The 25,956-nt window shown below is 38.2% G+C and overlaps 2 protein-coding genes across 17 annotated transcripts; one reads left to right on the forward strand and one right to left on the reverse strand.

The window, feature by feature from the left end:
- RTF2 (replication termination factor 2) lies at positions 1-24,909 on the reverse strand. Of its 4 annotated transcripts, none has more exons than XM_083801836.1 (10): positions 24,753-24,909; positions 23,929-24,023; positions 23,735-23,828; positions 23,370-23,509; positions 22,534-22,612; positions 6,859-6,972; positions 4,477-4,531; positions 4,303-4,395; positions 1,405-1,496; positions 1-1,040 (listed from the first exon to the last, which is right to left on the reverse strand). In XM_083801836.1, exons 1-10 carry the CDS (start codon positions 24,819-24,821, stop codon positions 852-854), a joined length of 1,020 nt encoding a protein of 339 aa, XP_083657962.1. In that variant the 5' UTR covers positions 24,822-24,909; the 3' UTR covers positions 1-851. The 4 variants fall into 4 exon arrangements, with proteins under 4 accessions (XP_083657962.1, XP_083657961.1, XP_083657964.1 ...); XM_083801835.1 differs by having other exon boundaries at positions 1,405-1,499; XM_083801838.1 differs by having other exon boundaries at positions 1-1,496.
- LOC310882704 (beta-1,3-galactosyl-O-glycosyl-glycoprotein beta-1,6-N-acetylglucosaminyltransferase 7-like) lies at positions 6,983-17,930 on the forward strand. Of its 13 annotated transcripts, none has more exons than XR_014573088.1 (7): positions 6,983-11,231; positions 13,678-13,805; positions 14,286-14,385; positions 14,738-15,937; positions 16,401-16,496; positions 17,327-17,626; positions 17,677-17,930. XR_014573088.1 is itself a non-coding variant. In XM_083801826.1 (6 exons), exons 4-6 carry the CDS (start codon positions 14,962-14,964, stop codon positions 17,551-17,553), a joined length of 1,299 nt encoding a protein of 432 aa, XP_083657952.1. In that variant the 5' UTR covers positions 6,984-11,231; positions 13,608-13,805; positions 14,286-14,385; positions 14,738-14,961; the 3' UTR covers positions 17,554-17,930. The 13 variants fall into 13 exon arrangements, 8 of the variants coding, with proteins under 8 accessions (XP_083657952.1, XP_083657948.1, XP_083657955.1 ...); XR_014573089.1 differs by having other exon boundaries at positions 14,741-15,937; XR_014573090.1 differs by lacking the exon at positions 13,678-13,805.
- Positions 24,910-25,956: the final 1,047 nt, after the last annotated feature.

Below are 25,956 nucleotides of genomic sequence, written 5' to 3' on the forward strand. Positions count from 1 at the left end.
TCATATGACAAGAGCAAGTTTTATTTACATCAAAGTCAAAGGAATAAAAAGCACAGATATAAAAGCAGAACTCAGTGAAGTACTATAATGCTGTATTTTCCTGTAACCAGCAGTTAACAGTCAAATAGTTGTTTGTGGTGGAGAATTTTATGTCACAAAATAAAATAATGTGTACTGCAGATGTTCTCAAAGTCTCACATTTCCGTTGCCCACAAAGTGAAAGAGAAATGTTCTCAGAGGCCAACTTCAGCCTTGAGGGGTTCCCTCCATCGGCTACCAATGGGTTTCTGATTTGCATGGCATATATCATATTTATTTTCTTCCTAAAAATCCAGCTAAGATCTGTCCACTTCTATTCTGTTACCAGGCATGTTCTTCTCTCTCCCTGTATAAATATTCATATTTTTGAGTAAGCTGCTGAATTCAATTCAGCCCAGAATGGTAAATTCATCCTCACAGATGACACAGAACCTTATTGTTTCAGCAGAAGAGTAAGAAAACTCACACTTTTGTTCCACTCTGTTCTGATCCTCTAATAGAAGAATGAAAGCTCAGATATAGATCCTTCTAGCTTTACAAACACCACCACTAAGAAACCCCCCCAAGCCTTTTGGGAAAAACAAAAACTCATTATTACAGGCTCACCTTTATATCTAATGATTAACTATGAACATATGTTATTAAAAGCATATTACAACATGTACAATAAGAATATTGTACAGCTACTTTGCTGTTTGTACAAACATTTGTACAAACATAATGCTTCCATATATACCAACAAAATGTATAGTACTTGAAAGTGCCTACAGACCCTTTAAGAAACATAATAGTTCCACTGAGAGCAAAGATTGCTACTTCAAAAGGAAAGCATTATTGCTCATTTTACTGTCAGAAAGTCTCAAAACGCCCAATTTCTGTACCAATACAATGAAAAATTCAAACACATTTGCAGCAGATTTCAACAGACGAAGACAGCAGGCATATCCTCTTATCCTCATTTCTAGTACTGAGACACTGTGACCGGGAATGACAGCATCCAACTGAGGGAACAAAAAACCAGTTGTGTAAATAATTCATCATGTTAGAATGAGGTCTGCTGATACAACATGGATTCTGGTAATCTATTTCTTATTTAACAAAAGTTGCAACTAGCATAAGTTCATTAGCTATTCATAAGTTTATAAACTACTTGCGAAGTGAGTAATTCCAGATAACATCAGATTACAACAACTGTTCTGTATTAGAGTTGTACAGAAAAAGCCTTAGGGAAGGAAAGTAGTAATGAACATTACGATCAGGCTCATCATTGTTTCAGAAACAGTATGCTGTGTGAGTAACCCAATTGGAACACTCTTCCTTTGAACGTTTTGCTGAGCTGTGTGATGTAAAAATAGATTTGTATGCCTCAGATTTCTCCTCGCTGTCTGCAATGGATCTCTTCGTGGTAGTAGAAGCCACCTTATTGACTTTTCCTGGGACAGATGAACTTCCGTTATCTGCTAGATAAAAAGGAAAAGAGTCAAACATACATTTTTCCACTTGTGAGCTGTTATTAAGACTTTTTTTTTTAATTATGTGTACAGAAATGGAGTAAATATATTATTTCATGGCTATCACAAATATGCTATAATTGAACTCAATAGCAAGCATGTCCTTAGCTTACAAAATTTATGCTGAAAATGCATTTAGAAACCTTGAAGAAAGAGTAATTCTTTCCTACTTGTGCAAACCCCTTGCACTGTAATTCAGTACTGACAACATTTATTCCTCCAAATGAAAAATGGCTCTGAACTCTAATCTTAAGAAAGAAACATTAAAGTATTTCATCACCCTGAAGTATTGTTTGAAAATTAGCTATCAAATGACAAAAGCCAAACTTGTGACACACTGTCCCCAGGGAATCTATCTACTCCCTTTATTCTGTGCAAAGTCACTCATGACCAACAACATCACCTACATTATTTTATATCTGGCATAGGGAAGTGTCCATCCCTCCATTTCTGACACCATTTCTCTCGGTGTTATATCTACTGTTACAAAAAAAGAACTTTCTTAATGACTATTTAGCCTTCTCCGAAGTAGGACAGTGTTTTAAAAAGCACTTGCCAAATCTCCCGTGCAAAGAAATGAACACAGAAAGGTCTGCAGAAACTCTATATATTTAGTATAATTTAGGCACAACTGCATGTAAATAATTAGTAGGGAGCCTGTCTGAAAATGCACTTATCCAATTTCTGCACATAAAATTCCTATGACTACATGCAATCTTAAGCATCATATATCAGACCCTTTGTATTTGGAGAATGCTGCTTTTAATGCCACTAATAGTTGTCTGGAAAGAATTACCAAACACTGGATTTGAAAGACTGAATACATATGCTGGAAGTCCAGAAACCTTAGGGTGCCATGTTCACAAATTAATTCCTATGCTACTGGCATTCCTCACCCCATGTTTTTTTTTTTTCCTTTTTTTCCCTCTCTCCTCCTATTCCCCTGCTGGTCAATGTAACTGCTGTCAGAAACAAACCAATGACCTGACATTTCAAAAGGCATATTTTTCTCCTTTACATTATTGGAAAAGAAAAATACATCAAGTGTTATTAGAATTACTAAGTTCCTAAACAACGTAAAGCAATTATAATAATCACAAACGAAACACGCCTAAAAGCTTAGCCCTTTTAAAAACAGAAAGTGGCAGGTTAGACATTTCTAATGGGAATTCTCTCAGCTTATCACATAGAATAATTAAATGATGAAGTGTAGATAAATTTAGATTCTTCAAACAAATTATCTTGATTTTTCCTGTGGCTATAATATACACAATTTAATACTTCACCTTAAAACCTCAGACAGCCTTTAAAAACGCACCCATTCTTATATTTCTGTATTAACACACCAGTATAAATTGGAGACATTAAATAGCATAATATATATTACCTAAAGAGAGTCACCAAAGGACAGGCAATTTTATCCATACCTTCACGACTACTGTAGATACACCAGTACATTCTGAAGTTTATTTCACTGGGAGCATTGAAATATTAGCAAATTAATAGCTAAAACGGAGGACTGAAAGTCAAGTCATCAGCTTGGGACTTTTTAATACACTTTACTGAAATAAACCACCATAAAAGACTTTTTGACTGCTTGAACTTCAGGAAAACAACTACTAATTCCAAATAAAATAGATACTTCAAACCCTTGACTATATAACTGTGTGAATAAGAATCTCTCATCGTATTTAAGTCAGTTCCCGCCAACTTAAAGCACAGCAATATTGGAATGACATAAACAAGCAAATCTGCCTTGTTTCATGGCGAAAAATGCAGAAATGCAGTATGGTTAAGAGCGTTTATTATTTTCATTAGTTATCATCACAGCACTTGCCAGTCACAAGCACGTGGAAAGAGTTTTACGTACTATGAAAGTATAACAAAAAGTCTGTCACTACTATGCTGGTATTTACTAAAAGCACAGGATGATGGATATCAGATGGGGCAAAGGCAAACTGGGCAGAATAAAGAAAAGCTAGCAAACGGAAGCCCTTGCACAATTCAAGCAGAATCAGTTTTGTAGATTTTGCAGATGGTACAGCAAACTCCATTTTAAGAAAAAGTTGACTACAGTTTCTATTGAACAAGGAACTTTGTTCAACTTCAAGAGGAAGCTTCCTACTCCAGCTTGAAGAGACAGCCTTCAGGATACATGTTCAAAACAGTAGGTTCTTTGAAAAAAGAACAACATCGTGGGTCATTTGAAGACAGGAGCTGACCTTTTATTACCGAGGAAGACAATAAATTAAGATATGTGAAGAAGCTTGTGTTCTCAGTTCTCCCTGTTCTGCCTTTCAAAGTAGTACGGGGCAGCTAGAGAATACACTAGGACTAGTGATGTGGTTAAAATAACAGATTTTAACTTTTTTTAGTGAGAGGGACTAAAGTAAATTATTTTAAAAATTGTTTATCTTCTGTAGTTTTTAACTGATAGTGTGTAATCAGTTTCAGAATGAAGTTGTATAAATCAGTAAAGAAAAAGCCCAAAGAAAATTCCTGCAGTTCATTCACACCTGGGTTCACATGTACAAGAGACTACACTTAAAACATACATACTTGGAAAAGTTCTAGCTTAAGAAATTCTTCATGCAAACTGAGTGCAATAACCTACTGGTCAGAAAAGAAGTGACCAGGTAGCTTCTGAAAACTCTGGTACAAAAATACAAAGAAGAATCTCTCCTGCAATATTTTTCAAAGCAGAACTATTTGTTCACTTTTTTCACATTTAGTTCAGAGCATTATCACCAACCTGAACTTTTGGTGAAGATAATCTGCCTCTTTTCCCCAGAACTGGAACTGATACAATCCTTTCTATTCTTGACTTTTGAAGGACCCGGAGCATCTATGAAATAAAAAATGAAATCATCAACCTATTTCACGACTCCTAAGAGTACACATAATTTGTAGCTGTGACATTCATTACCTTCGGTGGTATCTTGCTGAGAAGCTGATTCTGCTGACTTACATTTCTTTGATTTCTGAAACAACACAAGTAGAAATCTAATGATTTACTGAAAGAATATGCAATTCCTAATTTGCATTCGATAGACACACAGCAGGAACAGCGGAACTGTTCCCAACATAATATTTACCCATGCTTTCAGTATTATTTCTATAGGGGAAAAATAATAATCTTGGAAAGCTTGAAGGTACCTTAAAGAAAGCCATAGAGGCCAAAATTGAACTGTCTAGATCTGATATTTTGGTTTGTATACTTTGCAGGAGCAGGAGGTATAATCATTAAGGTAATTCAATGCTCTGAACCCACACGGCAGGATAATAAACTGAAGGACTTTAAACAGGACACAGTTAACCATAATCAGTACGGACATTTTTCAATATAAAATTCAGAGTAATCCCACATCTTATATCTACTTCTTTTTATTTAGTTAATAAAAAAACCCCTTCTGGGTAACTTTCAATAAGTGGGCTCTTTGATGCAAATTGCTTGGGAAGCAAAGGTGTGAAGAACTAATCCAATTTTTTTAAAAGCATCTGTGGACCAGATTTTCCAAGTTAATTCATAGTTGTCCAGATTAAAAAAAAACCACCACAAAACAAAAAAAAAACACAAAACCAAACAGCAGCAACAAGAACTTCATTACTGGCTTTGATTATATAAAATGTCAAACTGAAAAAGAAAGATGCATTAAAACAGCTGTTGGCAGTGTTATCACAAAAGCTGACTCCGTATACACTCAGAATGGGGTACATATTTCAAAGAAGCTATACAAACCCAAAGAAAATAAATTCCTTTCAATATGTTATAAGAATTAGGAGAACCCATGCTGTCAAGAATACAATTAATGCTTGGGGAAAAAAATACTATACCACATGCTGCTGCAAAGCTTAGCCAGAAGGTGGTGGCAGAGTGTAACTATTCCAAAAACAGACTTGGCTCTCCTGGCGTCCTCCACTGTACACAAAAATATTCTTTTAACGATGCTTCAAATTTTGTTATTAAGGATGGATTTAAAATAAGAAGTTACCTCCCAGTGTCTGGTATCTGAATTATGAGATGTTTGTCAACAGATGTATGCATATATACTATACATGAGTATATATTATACTTATTTCAGCATGAGCACATATGACACACTTAAACTTGAATTATTATTATTATTTTTAGCAGTAGTGCTAGCTGCATCTTCCTTATGCTTTGTCTTATGGGTATAAAGAAAAGTAGTTTGTGCTTTTTGTTCCAGCTACAGTTGGTAGGCTCAGACTGCTCCTGTAGATTGCAGGAACTGAGTAACAGGAGTGCTGACGACTCCAAGCCAGTAACTGTCCACTGACACCAGAGCTGGAGCTCACAGATCTCAGGTTATAACCAGTGGTGCCAACAACAGCACAGAAGACTGGTTCTAGCTGCAAAAATTCATCTGGCAACAGGGCAAGGTAGTGTTGCAAAACTCATCAGTAACTGAGGACAGAAGACAACAGCCCTGCTGAGAGATTTGCAAATACTGCACCAGCCAGCGATGCACGTCTCCTCTAAAACAAAATATTGGCGTATTCATTCACCAGAGGCCCATACAGTGCCCAAAGACCAAAGCATAATTTTTTGTCTGCCACCAAGAGCAACTGTGCTGACACAGTACGAGAGAGAACTGCTCAGCACACCTTGGTGGTACTTGTCTTGTGTATAAGTTAAGGATAGCATCAGCTTCCAGTCCATTTGAACCAAAGCTACAGGTGCTTCACTTACAAAAGGAGACACCTTCCTAATGAAAACTGAGTGCAAACGACCGCTTTTGGGGGCAATTGCTCATCTGTTGAGATCTGTAATACTTTATCTTCATCTATCTTTAAAGTCCTTTTAAACCATGCTTTTAGCCCGTGCCTGGGCTAACCCAGGCCCACGCCCTGTGGTGCTGTACTGGCACAGATGAGTGATGACTCTGATGAAAAGGAATTACATGCTTGCTGGTAACTAAACTAGTATTCGGTTCAATGAAGTCTAGGAAAACATTTGTAAGCCATCGAATCTTAGAGGCAGACAAAATCAAGCGCAGAAATAAGCGTCAAGTGATCAACATCTATGTAAAGTCTCAGCTGCTGAAAGTGTCAGGCAATGATGATTCACATTCTCAAGATTCCCCTAAATGCGTATCACTTAATTCCATCATTTTCTGAGCACCATGCAGTGCCTGCTAGTTAAGAGTTTCAGTAGATACAATTTCAAAATGCTATTAACAGAATATGCACACAGAATCTCGCAAGTTTTACAGAATAAGCTATGTGGTCTGATCAAAAATTGCATTATAGAGAAGAACTTTATTTAAACAATATATAAAAATATTACCTTTTCTAATTTACTTTTGAGCTTTCTATCCTCCATTCTTTTCTTCAACACTTCCACATCTTCTTTATTACCATTAAGGATAATCACATCTTCCTCTTGAAAGGGAACACCACACTTTAAAAAAAGACGACAAAATCATTTTTTTCAGGATCTTTATGCTGGTGAACCTTTGTTAGAATTAACAGCTCCGTGTTTACCACTTCCAAAGAGTTCCCTAACTCTTCCCCTTACTGCTGTGTCTTTTCTGATAGTTCTTCTCTTCTAATATAGTCTAATACAGCTTTTCACTTAAAACATCAAAGGGAAAATCTCTGTAGTTTTTACTGCTGAGCAAAATAATACTGACTGACAGCATTCCCCTTCATCTAAAGGAAGACAAATATTCATCTTCACTGTGAATCATGAACTGGTGATAACCACATTTAAAAGCAGCTCCCATGTCAATTTGTACAGCAAATTCTAAAATAATTTTGGAAGTATTTTGGAAGTATTAAAATATTTTGTTCTTCAAAGCTGTAGTTTTTTTTTTTTTTAAGTTATGAATGCATTTGATTAAGATCAAAGTATTATGACACACTGTTCTAAGGTATCTTTCAACTTACTAATAGTCACACAAGCAATAACACCTGAGCAGCAATTCCTTTATACTGACCAGGAACAGCACCAGGGAATGTTTCTCCCCAGCAGCTACAACGGGAAAACTTTTTTTTTTTTATTTTAAATGATTATGGAGATAAAAAGGGGTCGTGAAAATGGCATTATTCATTAACCCTGCCTGGCCATCTCACTGTCCTTTACCTGATTTATTAAACACTACCAAGTTTTACATTTTCAAAGTGCATTTATTAATTAATCCGTACGTGATCTGCTTCATGTAATTTCACATTTATTTTCTGATTGGGTGCACAGATGTTTCACTGCACAATTTTTTAATCATCTGGTAAATCCAGAACATTGAATATAATGTTTTTCTGTTTTAAGATTTCTTTTTTTTATTTTTATAAGTTCTTTTGGTAAATTCAGAAGCTTTCTGCTTGCTTGCAAGATTAGTTTATAATTCTGTCTCTGCTGCTACTATTATGTTTTCTGAACAAAAGATTAGAAAGGTTACTCATGCATTTGTAGCAGGGATCGAAGTACTGTACATACGTCCTTTGGTTTATTTAACTACAGTATACTCAAGGGATTAACACAATTAAAAAAATAGAGTACAAATGTTCAGAATTACTACAAACGAGAAGTAAGAGAATGAATATTCACGTAAATCAGGCAGAATAGTAAGTCTCACACAGGAAATAGGTGAGTAGCTCACTTTTTCCATTGTTACTCAATAAGCTACTGCTAGAAATACCAGCTCAGTATGATCTCAGACACTGGTGAGAGAGAAATCTAGAAAAGTCAGGACAGACCATTAGTCTTTATACTAAAGTGAAAATGACTGGAGCTGTACTCAGTCTAAAGAAGCCCTACACGTACATTACCAGTTGGACGTTTTCTGAATACAGCATGAAAGACAGCACCCACCTACAGGCTACTGGCGTGAAAAGTAATTTCTGCAATTTTTTTTTAAAGCATAACCTGTTAAGCATACAAAAATATGAGGCTATTGCCTGCAAGTTAAAGTTTATGTAAAAGGACTCCAATCCGAATAAATGTTGCATTTAAAAAAAAGGCAAAGAAATCCAGGGTTCTCATCTGGAAAACACAGGTGGAACTGTTCTAAAATGAAAAATATTTACAAGAAACGGGGAAAAGACTGTGTCCTGTTTTCATATCCTGAAACAGATAATTTCTTGCCATGACAACAGCCAGATTGTATTACAGAGACCAAACCGTCCCAAACATACTCTAAGTACAGCAAGTTACATACGTAGAACCAACTCCACCTTCCCAGGTTTCACTTACTCCAGTAGATGCTATTTGTTGTTTGGATGTGCATCACATTTTTTTTGTCAGCATTTTTAGCTTTAAGCTAAAAAGCTTTAAGTTTTTTTTTCTTGCTATCCTTTCATACAAAAACCAAAAGGACTTTATCCCAACAATTTGAAACGCTGCGATAAAAAGCAGAAAAATTTCAGTTTTGCAAACTCAGGAAGGTTGTTCCTTCCATCTAAGGTGTTCTGAGGCAGATATTTGTCTTACGATATCACAAGGTCTCCTTTGCTGTACCTTGTTTATACTGGGACTTTAAATATGTATGAAGGTACGTGGTGTAGTTCCTTAATGTCTTTGCAGCACCTTGAACAGGAGACATTCACAAATGAGATTGAACTTGAGCACTATTCTGGAATGGACAAAAGCATTATAGATCAGCAGCCTGTAGACGTGAATGTGAGATTCAAAGGGTAATTGAAGATTAGGATGTTAGCTGAAGGACATGCTGGATAAACTGCATAATCTTTGTCTAAATGTCCTTTCAGGATCCAATTATAAAAAACATATTCAAAACTGCTTATACCAAAATGGTTTAACATGCTTACAACAAGGAATTAGTTAAAGGGTCTGCAAGTAATAATTAAAACCTCTTCAAAATCTGTTATTCACTCATATACATACACTACATACCCTACATGTTCACACACCAGCTTTACAAAAAAAAATCCACCCCAAAGACTTAAAATCATAAGAACAACAAAGGTATTTAGAGTTGTCAAAAGGTGAATAAAAAAAGCTGTATTTAAAAAAAGCCAAAAACAGTGAGATTACATTTTATAATAATGAAGACCTTCTAAACTGCAAGCGTTTTCTTTGGTTTCGTTTTCAGTAATAACAGAATCTTAATTGAAGATCATTTCCTGCATTTCTTCTACACTAAGTTTAAGCTACAGAAGACATTTGTACCTTATTTCTTGCTGTAAACTACTTTTGACATTTTTTTGTACAGCATCTAAGATGTAGTTCCATCCACGACTGCTCCAGTCTTACTTGCCTGTTATTCAATTGCATTATAATATGTTTCCATAGCTAGATATTTACATCAATGTTACAGCTTAATATCCTATGGAAACCTGAAATCCCCTTCCCAAACTATAAACACTAAGTTCACCCCTGAAGTCCTCCTACATACAACCACTAGGAGGAAGGCAAAAGGACATGAACGGTTTTCCAAAATCAACTCTCACCCGCTTAGGGGACTACGGCACCGCACCCTGACCGTCCCTCTTGAGGTAGGATTTCGACAGGGCAGCATTTAGAAACCGGCGTGAGCAGATGTCCTATTCAGCCAAGGACCAAATCAGTATTCATTTACCAGCCACGTAAGCTGATGCATTAACAGTTAGAGAAGACAATAATCTTTAACTAAAAACACGGAGCAGGAGAGGGCGTTTTCCAGCAGCTCGTTCCCTAGGAGGCCAGTAGGGCACGAGCAGCCGAACACCACCTCTGGCACTTGTCCGAGGGGCCGAGGAGAGTGGCAATGGGGCAAAGAGATGGGGAAAAGGTAACTCGGGAAGAGTGGAAGAAGGCTCCTTCATACTAAGTCAGTGACCATGAACTTCACTCAGAGCTCGTAGCATCTACTAGTGTCCAAGCAGAAGCCTCTGTTCACAGATCCGCCCTTAAAGGCAATGTACCTGCTGTACCTGCAGCTGTGCCTACGTTTACTTCCAGGTTTTCTCTCTATTTATTTCTGAGTAATACATTATTTTAATCTGCAAGTATCCAAAATATGCCAGCCTTCTTATTTCTAGAGCCACAAAGCTTCATAATTCCAGTAAACTTATTTTTTTCACTTGTTAACACCCCCACCCCCCAAAAAAATCTCAGTAAAAGTAGCAACGCAGTGAACATTCAGTTAGCAGGAACACATCTCATCCAGTATCTTTAAGCTCCAGACCCTGGAAGTGACCAGGTACAATTCTTTCCTATGCTCCTGTGCCGCAAATCGGAAAGTTTCAGCAGGCAAACAGTTAAGAAACCAGGGGGAGGAGGAGGAGGAGGAGAGAGGGCGAGTTTCCCCTGCAGTTCTCATCACCCAGCGCCGAGGTTAGAGCCCGTGGTACAGCAATGCAATTCGCAACCACCAGCAATGTGCGCTAGGGATCTGAAAGCCGGCTTTCGGTCCTTTAAAGGCTGCCTCCGAACAGCGGCAACAGAAATTTGGAAAAGCTCAAGTTTTCTCTCATTAGAGAGAAGCCGAGGACGTTTCTTCCGAGGCTAAACAGCATTACTGCAGAATAAATATGCTAAGCATTGCGGGAAGCCAGATGAAGTCTTAAATGAAAACATGCACGTTAATGTTTAACCCCTTTCACTTATGCTGAGATTTCCACACAAGCAACAGAATGAAGAATGCTGTCTGAATTTTGCTGAAGGACAATGGGACTATTTATTTTTATTATGCTGCCTTCTCCTGGCTAATTTTGGGCAAGGTAAGACTGAATAATTTAGATTTTAGGACTTCGGGTTTTTGCTTTTTCTTTATTAAAGCACAAAATAATTGTAATTTTTACAAAGTGCCATATCTGCATTTCAGAAAGACCACTTCACTTTAACAACACACTCAAATCTGCAGTAAGGCTGTTTTAAATTTTGTTATAGATGTACAAGAAGGTCATTGCTACGAGTATTGTTTGTATCAATAAACTCAGAATTTAACAAGTATTTACAAGTAATGTCACAATGAAATTAGTATCTTACAACCATATAACTTAACAGTTTAAATACCTATCATAGTGTTTGTTTTAAATTGTTATGAGATCAAACATACTGAGAAAAATGCAAGAAAATAGGAAGAAATTAAGGATAAGAAGGTACACCTCGATAAAACTGTTTATATTTATCAGTAAATACTGATGCAAAAGTGAGAATGATTTAAAATTTCTAAGATAGTTAACTGGGATATATGAAGAAGTTTTTCTTTTATTTGATACAGGTCACAACACAGAGGCAGACACAGCACACTCACCTGGCCTTAAGGAAAAAAACAAAGCTAAAAGCCATTGAAAGTGCTGGTTTTAACATTAAACTTTTAGAGGACTGAATTAGTATTCACTTGCTTATGAAATGTCTACACTAAGGCCTGCATGAATAATCTTTCACCTTTCAGACAAAAAAAGGCATAAAAAGATTCGGAAATACAGGAGCTAATGCCTTTTCCTCATTTAATTATTACAAGACGAAGTATCCCTAAACCATTTGTTTCACTGAATTATTGTCACACAAACTAAATTTTATCTAACCATTAATATTAACCAGTACAAAGAGTACGGACAGAATAGGAGATTTAGAGATGCAGTAATGCAGTCCAAAATCTTATGGCAGGAAGGAAAGACGAACTATAGAATAATTCATTACTAACTATGAAATGCACTGCAAGTTGTAATGGGGTTTTTATAAACTGAGATGATATTTTACAGGCCTATTTTCAGGTATAAGCATAACTCCATTTTTCTCTAGAGTTGACATTTAATTGAGATGGATTAAGACAACAATTTTCTGTTAGGTAACACCCATAAGAGCAGCCACAAAGATGCGTGAAAATCCCTACAGTGTGCTGGTTTCTGAAGAACGTCAAACACTGCTAAAAATTAAGACAACTTCATACTCCAGATTTAGAAAACCTATCTATGCAAGGCTGAATCTCAGAGAGACATTTTGATAACAATAAATACCTATAGGGGCACTCTAGCAGAATAAAACTAACGTAAGGCAAGACAGTCAGGGCTATGCCTGGACAGCGGATGTTAACAGAAAGATCCCTTGCTCTTCAAGGGCAGGAGGGAATATGGTAGCAGAGTCCTTGACAGCAGGTAACAGAATAGGGGTTAGATGAATCTTGTCAGTCACAAATTTCCAATACAATGGGACCAAGAGCTACAATTTCAGCTCTAGACATGTTTAAACACTAGCAGAAAGCCAATGCTGGCATTCTGTGAACATATCCCGAGGTTGAACGACATCAAATTCTGCTCTCTTAGGCAAGGCTTTATCATTTACTCATCCCCCAGAAACATTTTTACCGTTGGGAGAGGTATTATTTCCTCTTACCTGTCACCGAATTGTTTGTGTACATTTATGCTGCTATAGCAATTTAAGGGGAAGAATAAAGGGTAAATACTTAACCTGAAACATCCCTGGAAGCTATTATTCGATGGGTAATAAAAACTGAAGCGTATGAAACAAACAGGTTATAGTTTGGTTCCCTAGGGAACTAACCTTTGCAACCCATCCACAAGATCGTGTTCAATTGAAACAACCAAACAAGCAACCAAACACCATGAAGAGTGTACTCGTCATATACAGACAAATGCTCTCTTTTCTAAGCAAATATGAAGTCCCTAAGATTTCTTTAACTGCTCTGTGTCTCCGGTGTAACTTTTATGTGCAGAGCGGTCTTTCCACGTGCTGGATCACAGAGATCTCATCACATTCACTAATTCAGAGCAACCTCAGTGCCCCACCCCCCTCAATTATTTTCTAAGAATAAAATGTTTTTTCTGGCTCCAGGTCCATAAAAACTAGTGTTTCCTAACAAACACTCCCTCTCCCTAGCTTCTGCTATTGGGCACGTAATGGCTCTTACACAAATCTATTCTTGGCTCTGGTAGTCAGCTGGTAGCAGACTACAGCGCTGGCATATTTCAGTTTTACTGGAAAAATTCTTGCTTCTACCTTTTAATGGCAATCTTGTTCTCCTCCTTTCTGCACAATATTAAAAGATTGATGCGGACCTGATTTGCTTGAGTTTTTCACACAAACGGCCGAAAGACAATCAAGCTTGTTTACACAGTAAATGTATCCCTTAGGAGCTGATGAAAAAAATCTTCTGGGACCTGACTTCCTAATGTTTTTCTTTGGCCTATGCATTCAATGCAGGCTGAGGAGCACTGTTGACAGAACGCTGAAACAAAATGGACGAATCCTCCACCTAACACCCAAAGCCACTTTCTGGAATGCTAAGTGCAGAAGAGGCATTCTTTCAGCATGTAATTCAGTGCATACCAGTAAGGATAATGAGATAAATACATTCCTTCCCAACAGCCTAATATTTTAGTGTTATACGGGATCTGTTCTCTTGCTTCAAATCCTGTATTTTTAATGCTTTTAAAATTCTGTTTCTTTCCTACTTCAACTCCAATGACCTCTATTTTCAAGCTTCTAAAACTGTCATATACCGCTTTTTCATTTAAAAAAGTCCACTAATTTTCAAATTAAAACCTAGAGCCTTCTAACCACAACAGCGTTCACATAAAGAAACTACAAAAATATGCTTGTTCTTACGTAATAGCAAATACGTTGTGATGTTGACAGCTGCAAAGCATGGAATACTTAGACGTGAAAATAACAATGTATTAAAAACAAATTCATTGAATAAGGTACAAGAGGATATGAATTTTCTTTAAAATACAAATAAAATCTTTCTTAACTATCAAGCTTAATGACAGCTGATGGACTCTTCCTCCCCTCCCTGGAATTTTCTCTAGGTAGTTCTGTACCAAATGCTTCAAGGACAAATCTTCACGTAATAGGCGTGGGATGCAGGACTGCTGCACTATCATGCTTCGGACATTTTCAACAAGAAAGGTATAAGTAAGAAAAAGAAATGGCAATGGAAAAACTCCTATGCCAACAGTGATGTAAATTACAGTTATCTATGAATGCTAATGGAGGCAGGAGCAAACTTTATCTCAGGATACGCACACATGCTAAAAATAAGGGATGACTGTTGTCCGCATGTGCTGTTTTCCAAAGCACTAATGCAAAGATGTTGGGGGGGGGGGGGGGAATGTCTTAAATGAGTTAGAAAGAAACATTTGCTGACTTTATAAGGATAAGGAATGACACATTTTGTAGAATGCATTTTCATCTTCCCCTTTCGTTTATTTAATAAATTTTTTGCTGACTTAATTCACTGAATTAAATTCTGCTCCTCCAGCAGAACCTAAGGTTTCCCAGGCGTTAAGGAAATCTCGTCAATGGCTGAGATTACACGCTGTCCCATACAGAGCTGGCACACCATTCCTCTGGGGGGGGCTGGACCTCGACCAACCTACTGCACTGCTCACCTGCTGGAGCACACGTTGCTTCAAAGTAGGATCAACTTCTAGCTTATGAGCTAGACCCTCAAATGATGTGAAGACAGTCTCCGGATAATAAAAGATGAACCCACTTGATGCAACAAAATCAGGATTTTTAGTGTGCATTGCTGTCTGTACATTCATCTACACCTTCATCTATCTAAAGGATACACTTCTTGAAGATCCAAACGAACAGAAATTTAGCGGAAATACAGCAGAGTGTGGTTTTTACCCAGATGAACTTTGTTCAGCTCTTTTTGTGGGGAAAACTGCTGCCTTTAAAATTGGAAGCGTTTGCCAGAATACCTACCGACCTGCAACGTTCAGCTGCATTCAGACTTCGTGCAACTGCTCCATGGTCTTGAAGACTCTGCGTTTTATAACAAGACCACTGTCAGCTGAAGAAGGAAGTTTCTCACTGGCATACATTATCACAATCCACAAGGAGTTGGAAATGTTTGTAAAGCTACTAAGAGCTATTTATATGCCTCAGAATATTTACTGCATACATGTTGATGAAAAATCATCAGAGGATTATAAAGCCGCTGTACAAAATATTGTTAATTGCTTTGAAAATATTTTTATTTCCTCAAAAAGAGAAAATGTTGTTTATGCTGGATTTTCAAGATTACAAGCTGATATTAATTGCATGAGAGATCTAGTTCAATCCAAAATTCAGTGGAATTATGTTATTAATCTGTGTGGTCAAGATTATCCCATTAAAACAAACAAAGACATTATCAAATACATCAAAAGTAAATGGAATGGAAAAAATATGACTCCTGGGGTAGTCCAACCACTTCATATGAAACACAGGACACAGGTTAGTTACAGAGAATATGTGCGTTCTGGAATGTCATACGTCTATCCAACCAAGAACATAAAATCTAAACCTCCGTATAATTTGACTATATATTTTGGTAGTGCCTATTACATTCTCACTAAAGAATTTGTGGAGTTTACATTGACTGATGCACGTGCAAAAGATTTGCTTGAATGGTCAAGAGACACATACAGTCCGGACGAACACTACTGGGTCACACTGAATCGTTTAAATGGTAAGATGTATGTTATTTTTACTATGGATAACTCCTGCACCAATATTGCAGGGTCTATGAGACAGAGAGCTAGTGAGCTCCATTTTGGGGCTTAATACCACCTTGCTTGAATTGTGTTGCATAAATGTGGTAATTTCTTCAGTCCCGGTGCTGTTCCTTCAAACCCTATCTCCTGATGGCAAAATTAAGCTCCATTCCAGAAAGTACTACTTATGGTGTAGATCATTAGCTACAAGGCCACAAAAGCGTTGATTAAAAAAGTAATTTTTTAAACTACATAAAAGCTTATGCTCTCACAAAAAAAAAAGAAAAAAACTGAGAACAATGATTTTTTTTTATGATGTAAGTATCTGTAAATAAATACTTGACAAGGCTACACTTAAAAAGTCTTCAGCAGTGAAAATTATCCCTCTTAGTAGAAAACAGTAAAAAGGAATCTTATCAGAACATTATGTTTTTAAAGATGCTCCAGGTGCTACACCAAACGCAGACTGGGAAGGAAACATACGAGCCATTAAATGGAAAGATCAAGAAGGCACCACACACAAGGGCTGCAAAGGTAATGTGAAATGTGAACTAGAATTTGATTCACTGATGAGCATTCATTGCAAATTACGTATTATGTGTTAAGCTAGCTATTAAATGTGCCTCAGTAGCCATATAGATTTTATTTTGGAAGTATGGAATAAAAGAGCAATCCATCCTCCTCCACTGTACCTAATTCAAATATGTTCTGACATATTCTTGCAAAGATTGTCACAGTAACCACATACTGACAACCATTCTTTCAACCTCCAGTTACAATACTTCAATAATTCAAGGGGAGCAATGGCAGAATTGCATCTATTTTATATTTCAGTGACTTAAGTTTTGCAAGCTTTTGTTTATTTGATTGCCTTCTTCTATTACATTTACCAATGCATTAACTTGGCTTATCAGTTTTCAGTGGAAAGTGTGGAGGGATTTACTTGACAAGCACGGTTGACAGATATTTACATCAGCTCTGGGTTAAATCTCCTCATGTGCTGACCACACAAAAAAGAGTTTAAAATACAAAACCATAAAACTCAGCTTAGTAAAGCACTGCATGATTAAATAGGCACCCAAAAAGAATAGGATATAAGAAGAACTTCAGAATGCACTACAAGATACAGTGTGTCAATGAAGCAGTTGGAGATACAAAAATCAAAATGCAGCCTTCAAGTTTAAAATCTAGTATTAAAAAATAAAAATCTACTGTTAAAAAACATGTAGTATTAAAATCTAGAGTAACAATGCTCTGTGAGAATTCAAAAGGTAATTTTTATTAATAACATCACAGTCAAAATATTTTAAAGTGACTCAGGTCAGCTTTCTGCTGCTTTCAGATGCTTCCATTTATCTTTGCAGGTCATTACATCAGAGACATTTGCGTCTATGGACTAGGGGATTTACAGTGGATTATTGAATCACCTCACTTGTTTGCGAATAAGTTTGAGCCTGCAACATATCCCCTTGTTATGGACTGCCTAGAGAGACGCCACAGACTTAAAGTACTGCACCAGGCAGAAGTCCCAATTGAAGATCACTGGCGTTTTCAGGAAGATAGCTACTTCAACATGAAGCTGAACGTTTAACTATCAGCTAAACAAATACTCAAAATATTGACAGAACCCACCAAGATTTTTAGCCACAGACTTCATTCACATGGTGTATTGTGCTTACCCTCGTGCTTTAATGCTGTACTACTGTTTCACCAGTGAAATAAAGAGTTTTATGCATTACAGTAAAAGAAAGAGTAACAACTGCTAAGGGATTAATTTAAAGAAAATGACGTGTCTAAAACTGCAACTTACAGAAAACGAGGGTAACATTCATAATCCTTTAAGTGACTTATTTAACTGGAAAATATATGTTCCCCATGTATGTCTACAGCTGAAAAAAAGAACTGGTATGAAAGTAATAAAATGGAAGTAATGACTGAAACAAAGGTGAAATACAAAGCGCACAAGATAGAGTTGTGTCTACTGTATGTTTTATGAACTAGATTACTTTGATTAAAAAAGTTGACAAGCTGCAGAGCTTGTAGAGAAGCAGGTGCCAGCCAGCTTCAGACACAGTCCATTTCACTGTTTTTTCATGGCCAGCTGCATCTCTAATTTCATTGTGTAGCATGGCAACACCACTCTTGCACTATTCATGCTTTGCTCCTAATGACGAGGGTGCCTAGATGAGTAACATTAGCAGGGGTCCTGAAATGCATGTTTACCTCTAAGTCCCTGGTTCTGATTCTCTGCAGGAGCTCACGGCAATGAGATGTGGGAAACTTGAGGCCAGGGAACAATGGAAAACTGAGTGAAGAGCTTTCAGTCCCAGGGCAGGGAAACAAAACTTCCCCGAATCTTGCAACAGTCTGCAACAATTGGCAATAACACCTAGCACCAGCTAGGACAAAGATCTCATTTTCCAGATCCTTTGCAGACCAAACGTAGTTCTCACTAGCCTACAGCAAGGAAGTTAGTTTTCCTTATGCTGAGTATGAAAATCAACTTAAAGACTGAGCATTCTTCCAAAAATTCACATGAATCAACAAATGACCCAACAATAGAACACAAAAATTTCTTATTACAAACTTAATCCTAGGTTCTTGGAACTGTAGTGCTCCCTTTCCCACACAAGTTTCTTGGAAACAATTTCTTTCAAATGAACTTTAACCTAGAGGAGGACCATCTGGTCTCTATTTATTTACAGAAACTTAAAAAACTCAACCCTGTACTCAGTCTCATGTAGAACCCATGGCCTATCTTGTGGCTAATTATTGATGAAGATTTTTTTTTTTTTATGGATGGGAGGGGAAAAAAGCCACGCACCATGCTCACACTGGGCATTTTGAGAGTTCCTCTAAAAACCATTACTGAAGCTAATGGGTCTCTGGCATGTATTAACCATAACAATATTTCAGAATGAATTTCCCTCCAACCCACACCCAAGTAAGGCACTCCCAGTGTTTATCTACTCTGTGTTGTTTTTTAAAACATGAATGTAACATTCCTCATTACTGTCTTTGGAGACAATCCAGTACCTAGCTTTTTTACCTTTCATCACCATCATACAGAACAACTGTGTTTCACCTCTGAGTTGATTGAAAAGGTGAAATTCAATAGCAAGGCACTTAATTAAACTGGCTTGTTTTGCAGAAACTGACCAGGAAAGCTAGGAAAAAATGTAGATCTCTAAATCTCTCTTAGAAATATTATTTATGTCCTACTTTAGCCATGTTAATCCAGGAAAACCATTGAAGAGTGACCCTCCTTTCTTAAAGAATTTAAGATTTTAAACACAAAATTCTACATCTATAAAAACCCTAGGCAAAATCTTAAATAAGCCACCCCATCCTCAATTATTGAGAAATATTATTTTACCCATTACTGAGCGATCACAACTTCATTAAATTGTTGAAATATTTTTTTTACTTCTAACAACAAGTAAAAAAAAGTTATAAAACTGTGAAAGCTGAAAGCATTCAACATGCTTAAAAAAGCATTCATTAAAGTCCTGTACGTGCGACTGTGAAACAAGTAGATAGATCACTACTCTTGGATCTCAGCAACCAATGTTTACTAACTTTTGGAAACTGTTGATCTAAGAGCATAAATTGTCAATGTGACCGTGTTCTAGGAAACACTAAGCTGCATAACATACTGCGTACACCTTAACTCTGTATCTGAAAGATGTATGCATAATTTCTGCTTTAAAAAGCCTAAGGCACACGTTCAATAGCTCTGTATCTAAGTTAAACATTTGATTAAGTGTTCTGTATGGCATAGACTTTAATAGTTAAGGCATTATTTCATGTGTGTATTGAAGTCTGTTGAACCTGGAATCACCTCCAAAAGAAACTGTAAAGATATGCATGAGATTACATTTCAAAAAGCTGGTTAAGAAACAGGTTTGTAGGATGATCATCAGCCAGAAATTAGTTATACAAAGTACAGGAATTATTATAATATGCATTTGTGCTTCTCCCCTGCCTCCTGCCCCCTTCATAGAGGGGGGCTTCATGAAACTCTGAAGCTGGACATCCCTTTTGGTTATGCCAGACCCATGGAATTTTCAACACTGAGTGGTAAGAAAGCTCCTTCTCATTGCTGCTCTTTATCCTAATCATTCAGTTGAATGATATTTGGCCTCAACAAAACATACACATTGGTACTGGTCTTGCTGAAGAAACCATCAAATACAAATGCAATGGCTGGAAACTGTATGGCTCGGTCTTTTAATTTTAGTAGTCTGACGGAGAATCAAAACCAACAGTAGGTGGATACTTCCCAGTTAGAAGTGCATATTTTAAATTGATATTTTTTTATGTCACATAAAATCCTTCCTGAAGAACTGCAGGCAGGAAGCAGGAGGCAGCAGAGAACTGCTTTCATTCAGGACTTCCTCCTACAGAATACTCATCACCATCAAACTCCAGTATCTTAAAACAAAGTTGTTTCCTTCCTGAAAGTCACATCCTGAAAGTCATATCCTGCACATTTGAGACTACAACTTCCTACTGATAGTTTAAGTTTTCTCCCCCTGCTCTACAAAACCTTAAAAATACGTCCCAGACAAAATATGTCTGTGTAAAAAGGTACTACACGTTATTTGCATTCACAAGTTACTCCTTTTACAACCCTTTTCAGTCTAAATAGTTAAAATCTTCAAAATTTGTCCCAAATACTTCAGCATAGCATTTTGTGATATGCATCTTTATAGCATGTAAATACATGCTAATTATATCATTCAGTTTATCTAGTTTAAAGAAAATGAGTATCAAGGTGAGGACTGCAGAACTACTGTTCAGGCTGTTGGATATCTGTATTCTCTGGTGAATGTTTTCACTGCATCATTAATGCATCTGTTCGGTAGAGTCCTCTGGGAAACTGTTGTTTACAAATTAGCAGACTATCAAGATTGCTCTCTAGGCTCACAGGTGAGACTAATGCACAGGAATAGTTTGTTTTGAAAGAGCTTTCTTGAATTTCACAGTAGTGGAGAAAAGAGCTGCTAAACATCTAGACTGACACTTCCCCATTTTGCATCCATATTAGAAATCCCATCCCCTGGGAGGAAGTGAAAACAGTGTACGTACAATACACAACACTTCATTTTTTTCTTTTTCATTACTTTCAGCTCATTTTACTATATTGCCATATAAAGACAAAGCATGCTGGGTCAATGCAGCTAATTAGGGCTATGGATACTAACAAACTGTTAGCCACCAGGAAGCACAGCAATCAGTTCCTCACGATCTTTTTTAGAAAAGTTACAGTCCCTCTCCTTGATTCCAAATGTAGCATGAATTATCATTGTGTATCTAAAAATCTACTGAATCACTCTTAATCAAAGGGAAGACTAAAACATCCTCATGCCTGGTTATCATTGCCTTGGTGAACAAAAATCCAAAAATGAAAGGAAGACAGACTAAGTTATATTATATCCACTTCAGTATTTCTAGAAACATCCTTCTGAATATAGTGAAGAAGTCACATACATGTAAAAACACTTGCATGCAAAATAATGAAATTATGATATATACTTCCTAATTATTAATAAAATCACAGAAAACATGTGGGACTAATTTAGTTTTTGTAAGATTACCAGACTGGCCAAACCATGGAAAAAACATCCGCTTTCTGCATTTACTAATCACATTACATCCATCTATCAACAACAAATTTAGAAACAAAGAAAAAACACATTAAAAATAAAGCAGCATCTGGCAACAGGAAAGCAGAGCCATTATCTAAATGGCTATAACAGTATTCTATAGAACAAAATTAACACTGAATGCAGCAAAATGAGGCTAAAGCTAATTAGCTCTATTTCACATCACTTGTACTGAGAAAGTATTTGGTTCACAGGTCTTGTTTGTTGTAAGTACATGGTACAGCTTACCAAATAGCAGGGTATTTGGTGAGAAATAACTCTGTGGCAACTGTCACCACAAATCCAATGCAAATAAATGTAGTGATACGAAAAAGAGAGCATTTGCAACATGTATCATTGCCTTCATCTGCAAAGAGACCTTCATAAGGAGATCACGCCGCTATTGTAAAAATGAAATGCAGTCAGTATTTTCAACAACAATCCACAGAATTGCTGAAAATATGAAGAGTTTTTGCCTCCAAAAAAGACAAAGGCCTTTAAAAATAGGGGGTCAAAACATAATTTGGAAATGTAATCACTTTAAACAAATATAGCAGATACTGATAAATACAAACCAGATTCATTCTGTGAAAACAAAGAAATCACCCTCTTTTAAACTATAACCAAACATTTGAGAAATGTTGTTTTGAAAGTAATTATTGCATCACCAAACTGTTTTTGAGAGCAAAAACATTCATTCTGACAACTATGTAGAGGCACAATTTTTTTTTTTTTAAAGCACGTATAAAATTACTTCAGGCCACCATAAAACAGAACTTGTAAGTGTTGTTTCAATATGCGTATTCAGATTAAAAAACCACCTTACAATAGTGGATGTGAACATAATTGTTCGTATATACCTACATCTGTCTCTGTGGGCTACATGTAACCCCACTGCCACTAAAGTTGAAGGAAAAACTCACCTTGTGACAAACTTCTGTTTTAATTTCTTTGAGAGCACGTTCCGAGAACACACAGCCACAGTTTCTCAAGAAGCAAAACCTTTAAAGAAAAGACATAATACCACTTTTAATAAACCCTGTGTGTCTGAAGTATGTATCTGCAGTGCCGATTTAACACAAAACAAATACTGCAACCAGCTGGTAGGACACAGCTAACTTTCTCTTTATACACTTGCAGCTAAACAAGATATCTGCACATTTTGGATAGGCACATACTAATTTGCACAATATAAGTACTGATGGAAAAATACATGCTAATTGTTTACTGATCAAAGAAATACTTTGAAACTATCACGCTGTGAACCAAACCTCTCTCATCTATCAGGTTTAATATGTACAGAAAAAGAAATTGCTAATTTGCCCAAAACAGAATGCAAAGGAAAAGTCCTTCTTCAGCAAAACAAAAAGTAGATGCTAGCACAGAATTTTAATAGACATACACTTTCCCTCCATTCTTATCCTAGCACAGGGAAAGATGGAATTGCTCGATGCAATTTGTTCCACTGCGAAAGGAGGTCTCCGCTGACCTTCCTCTACCTGTCCATGTCAGTCTCCCACAGTTTAGCGCCCATCAACTTCAAGTCACTTTTTCTCTGCAAACATTGTTCTCTACTCTCTCCAAACAGGTAACATTTCATCTTTCCTCTTAAACATGAGATGAATGAAGAACACATAGTCCCCACAAAGGCTCAAGCATGTACGTGAGTTGCAACACTAATGATTTAAAATTTTAACCCACTGCATATTTAACGCAGTACTCACTTATATGATCTAAATCCAGAAACTACAATACTGACCTATGCCTTCCATTCATTTCCAGTCCCACCACAGGGCATATAAAGCGTGCAGACTGAATGTCGTCGTATGTGTCACCTTTCTTGCTTTCTTTATCGCCACTCCAAGCTGGATTATCTGCAAGGTTTAGTTCTGTTACGTTCTGAAAAATAAAATAAAACAAAATAAAATAAAAACCCAAGCCTTAGGCTTTTTACTTTTTAGGCTTTTAGACTTCTGAGCCACAGTAACATGTCCAGAGATGTTTTTCATTGAGGGTTTCTATTTTTAACGATTTTAACAGATAGTGAGAACACAAGCCAACTGAGATTTTGCAGCACATTTTAAATTTTGTGGCGCTCTTTAGTGTTAAACACAACCTTTTTACCTTAATGCTCTTGATATGCGATGCAGCTTCCACAGGAGTTTTATCAGGTGACTTGTCCAACAAAAATTCAATGACAGCATCTTTGTTATACAACCTATAACATAAAATTTTAGCGATCATGTTTGATGCTCATAATATTCTTTTACTTACAAATTAGTACCTTCTAATATAGAAATCTACATAGAATGTCATACCTGCCAAGCTCACAGGCTACAATTGGTCGACATAACTTCTCTTGACTCAGAGTGCAGTAGTACCACCTTGCCACCAATTCAGCAGTTTTGTCAACCTGAATGAAAATATACCCATGATTTTAACATAGTTTTTCTATTTGCAAATTATTTAAATATCAATTCAAACAGCACTTGAAACATTAATCAAATCCCCACGCACCTTACCAAACCTACTCTTTACGCTTAAAATTATTCCATAAAATAACAAAAACTTGGAGTGAAAACTCATGATTAGTTTTTAGCTACTGAGCTCATTTCTGCATCTCGGCAGTTATTTTCTAAGTCAGTTTTCTTCCTTTTTGTCACCTCCGTTTAACCACTGCCCTCAGCACTCTCACCATCTCTTCACACGTTACCCACCGCCCGCTTCTCCCTAGTTGTGGGTCTCACCCCTGGCCACCTCGTCAGGTCAAGCTAACTACCGGGGCCATTCCTATAACGAGAGAAGAAGCAACAACCTCATCTGGGGATGTCAGCTTAAAAACAAACTCAGTAACTTCGCTTTAAAAACGCGGGTTTTGTGGCACACGAGGCCATAAAAGGCAGGCCGATATTCAAAGCGACTTTAATCGGCACGCGGAGCAGTATGACCACACCGGAGGTGGGACAGAAGCGTTTTCGTTTACTTACTTCCCATTTATTTATTTATTTTTCCGCGCTTTCCCGTACAACTCTCCCCGCTTCCCCCCCCCCCCCGCACCCTGCGGCTCCCCGAGGCAGAGCCCGAGCCGCGCTCCGAGCGCCCCCCGGGGCCCTCCCCGAGCCCCCCCCCGCCCCGCCCGGACCTTCTGGGCCTTGGGGGGCCCCTTGACCAGCTCGTGCCGCTTGGGGATGGTGCCGCCATCGCACCCCATCGCCCCGCCGCGCTTCCGGGTTCTTCCCCCTTCTCCCCGGACACTTCGCACTTCCGGCGGCGGGAAACACTTCTGGCGAGCGCGGAAAGGGGCGCGGCTGCCACTGGCCGGTTGGGGGCGGGGCCTCCCGGGAGGAGGCGGGGCTTATCGTGGGGGGCGGTGCTTCTCTGGAGGGGGCGGGGCTTACGGTGCGGGGGCGGGGCCAGGGCCAGGCGGGATCGCCCATAAGGCGGCCGCCGGAAGCTACCACGGCTCCCGGCGGGGGGCTCCCCGACCGTGGTCGCATTCATTCCTCGCTTAGCGCCGCAGCAACTTTCTTCTTCTTCTATTTATTTATTTATTTAATTAATTAATTAGTGAGCAAATGCAGCCAGAACGCCCGCTCGGGGGGATTTACGGCCAGAGCAGGTGTTCCCAAAACAGCGGCTCCCCCCCTTCCCCCCCCCGGTGCTGAGGCGAGGCTTCCCGCGCCGCTGAGGGGGGTCAGGCTGGGGGGGGCAGAGCCCCGCGAAATGGCGGCGCTGTGGGGGCGAGGCGTGGGGATAGAGGTGGTACCGTGAGGGGCTGGCTGTGCCCCACGGGCACGCGTGGCAGCAGGAATCAGCTGCAAACACCGAGGGCTTGTGCCCGTGTCAGGGCAAACGTGGAGATAGACCCGAAAGGCCCAGCTTTCACATTTCGGATAGAACTACAATAAATTAATCAGGAAAAATAAAAACGAGACAGGCACAGAAACAGTCCGCAGGGAGAGTAGTTACAGGGCCTACATCACCGCACGGCCCTGAGGTGGTGTACACAAATTCAGTGCCCAAGTGTGAGGTGTGCTCCCACAGCACAACTCAAATAACATCGCCAGCGTGCTGGAGGTGCTTGTCCAAACCCTCGGTATTTACTGACTGAAACCAGCTTGCTCCATATTTACTGACTGAAACCAGCTTGTTCCGAGGCAGAGCACCAGGAACAGCTCCTCGTGGCTGTACACGGCAAGGCAGAACCCCCAGTTTTCTGTCAGTGCTCAGATAACGAGCTGGAACATTTCTGATTAATATCTATGCCATTCAGATTTCATCGTGTAATACACATTTGTACATTAAACAGCTGCAAAGCTAATTCTTCAGATACTTTTTTCCACCCC

The sequence above is a fragment of the Anser anser genome (genome assembly GCF_964211835.1).
Source record: "Anser anser genome assembly, chromosome: 16".
Classification (NCBI taxonomy): Eukaryota; Metazoa; Chordata; class Aves; order Anseriformes; family Anatidae; genus Anser; species Anser anser.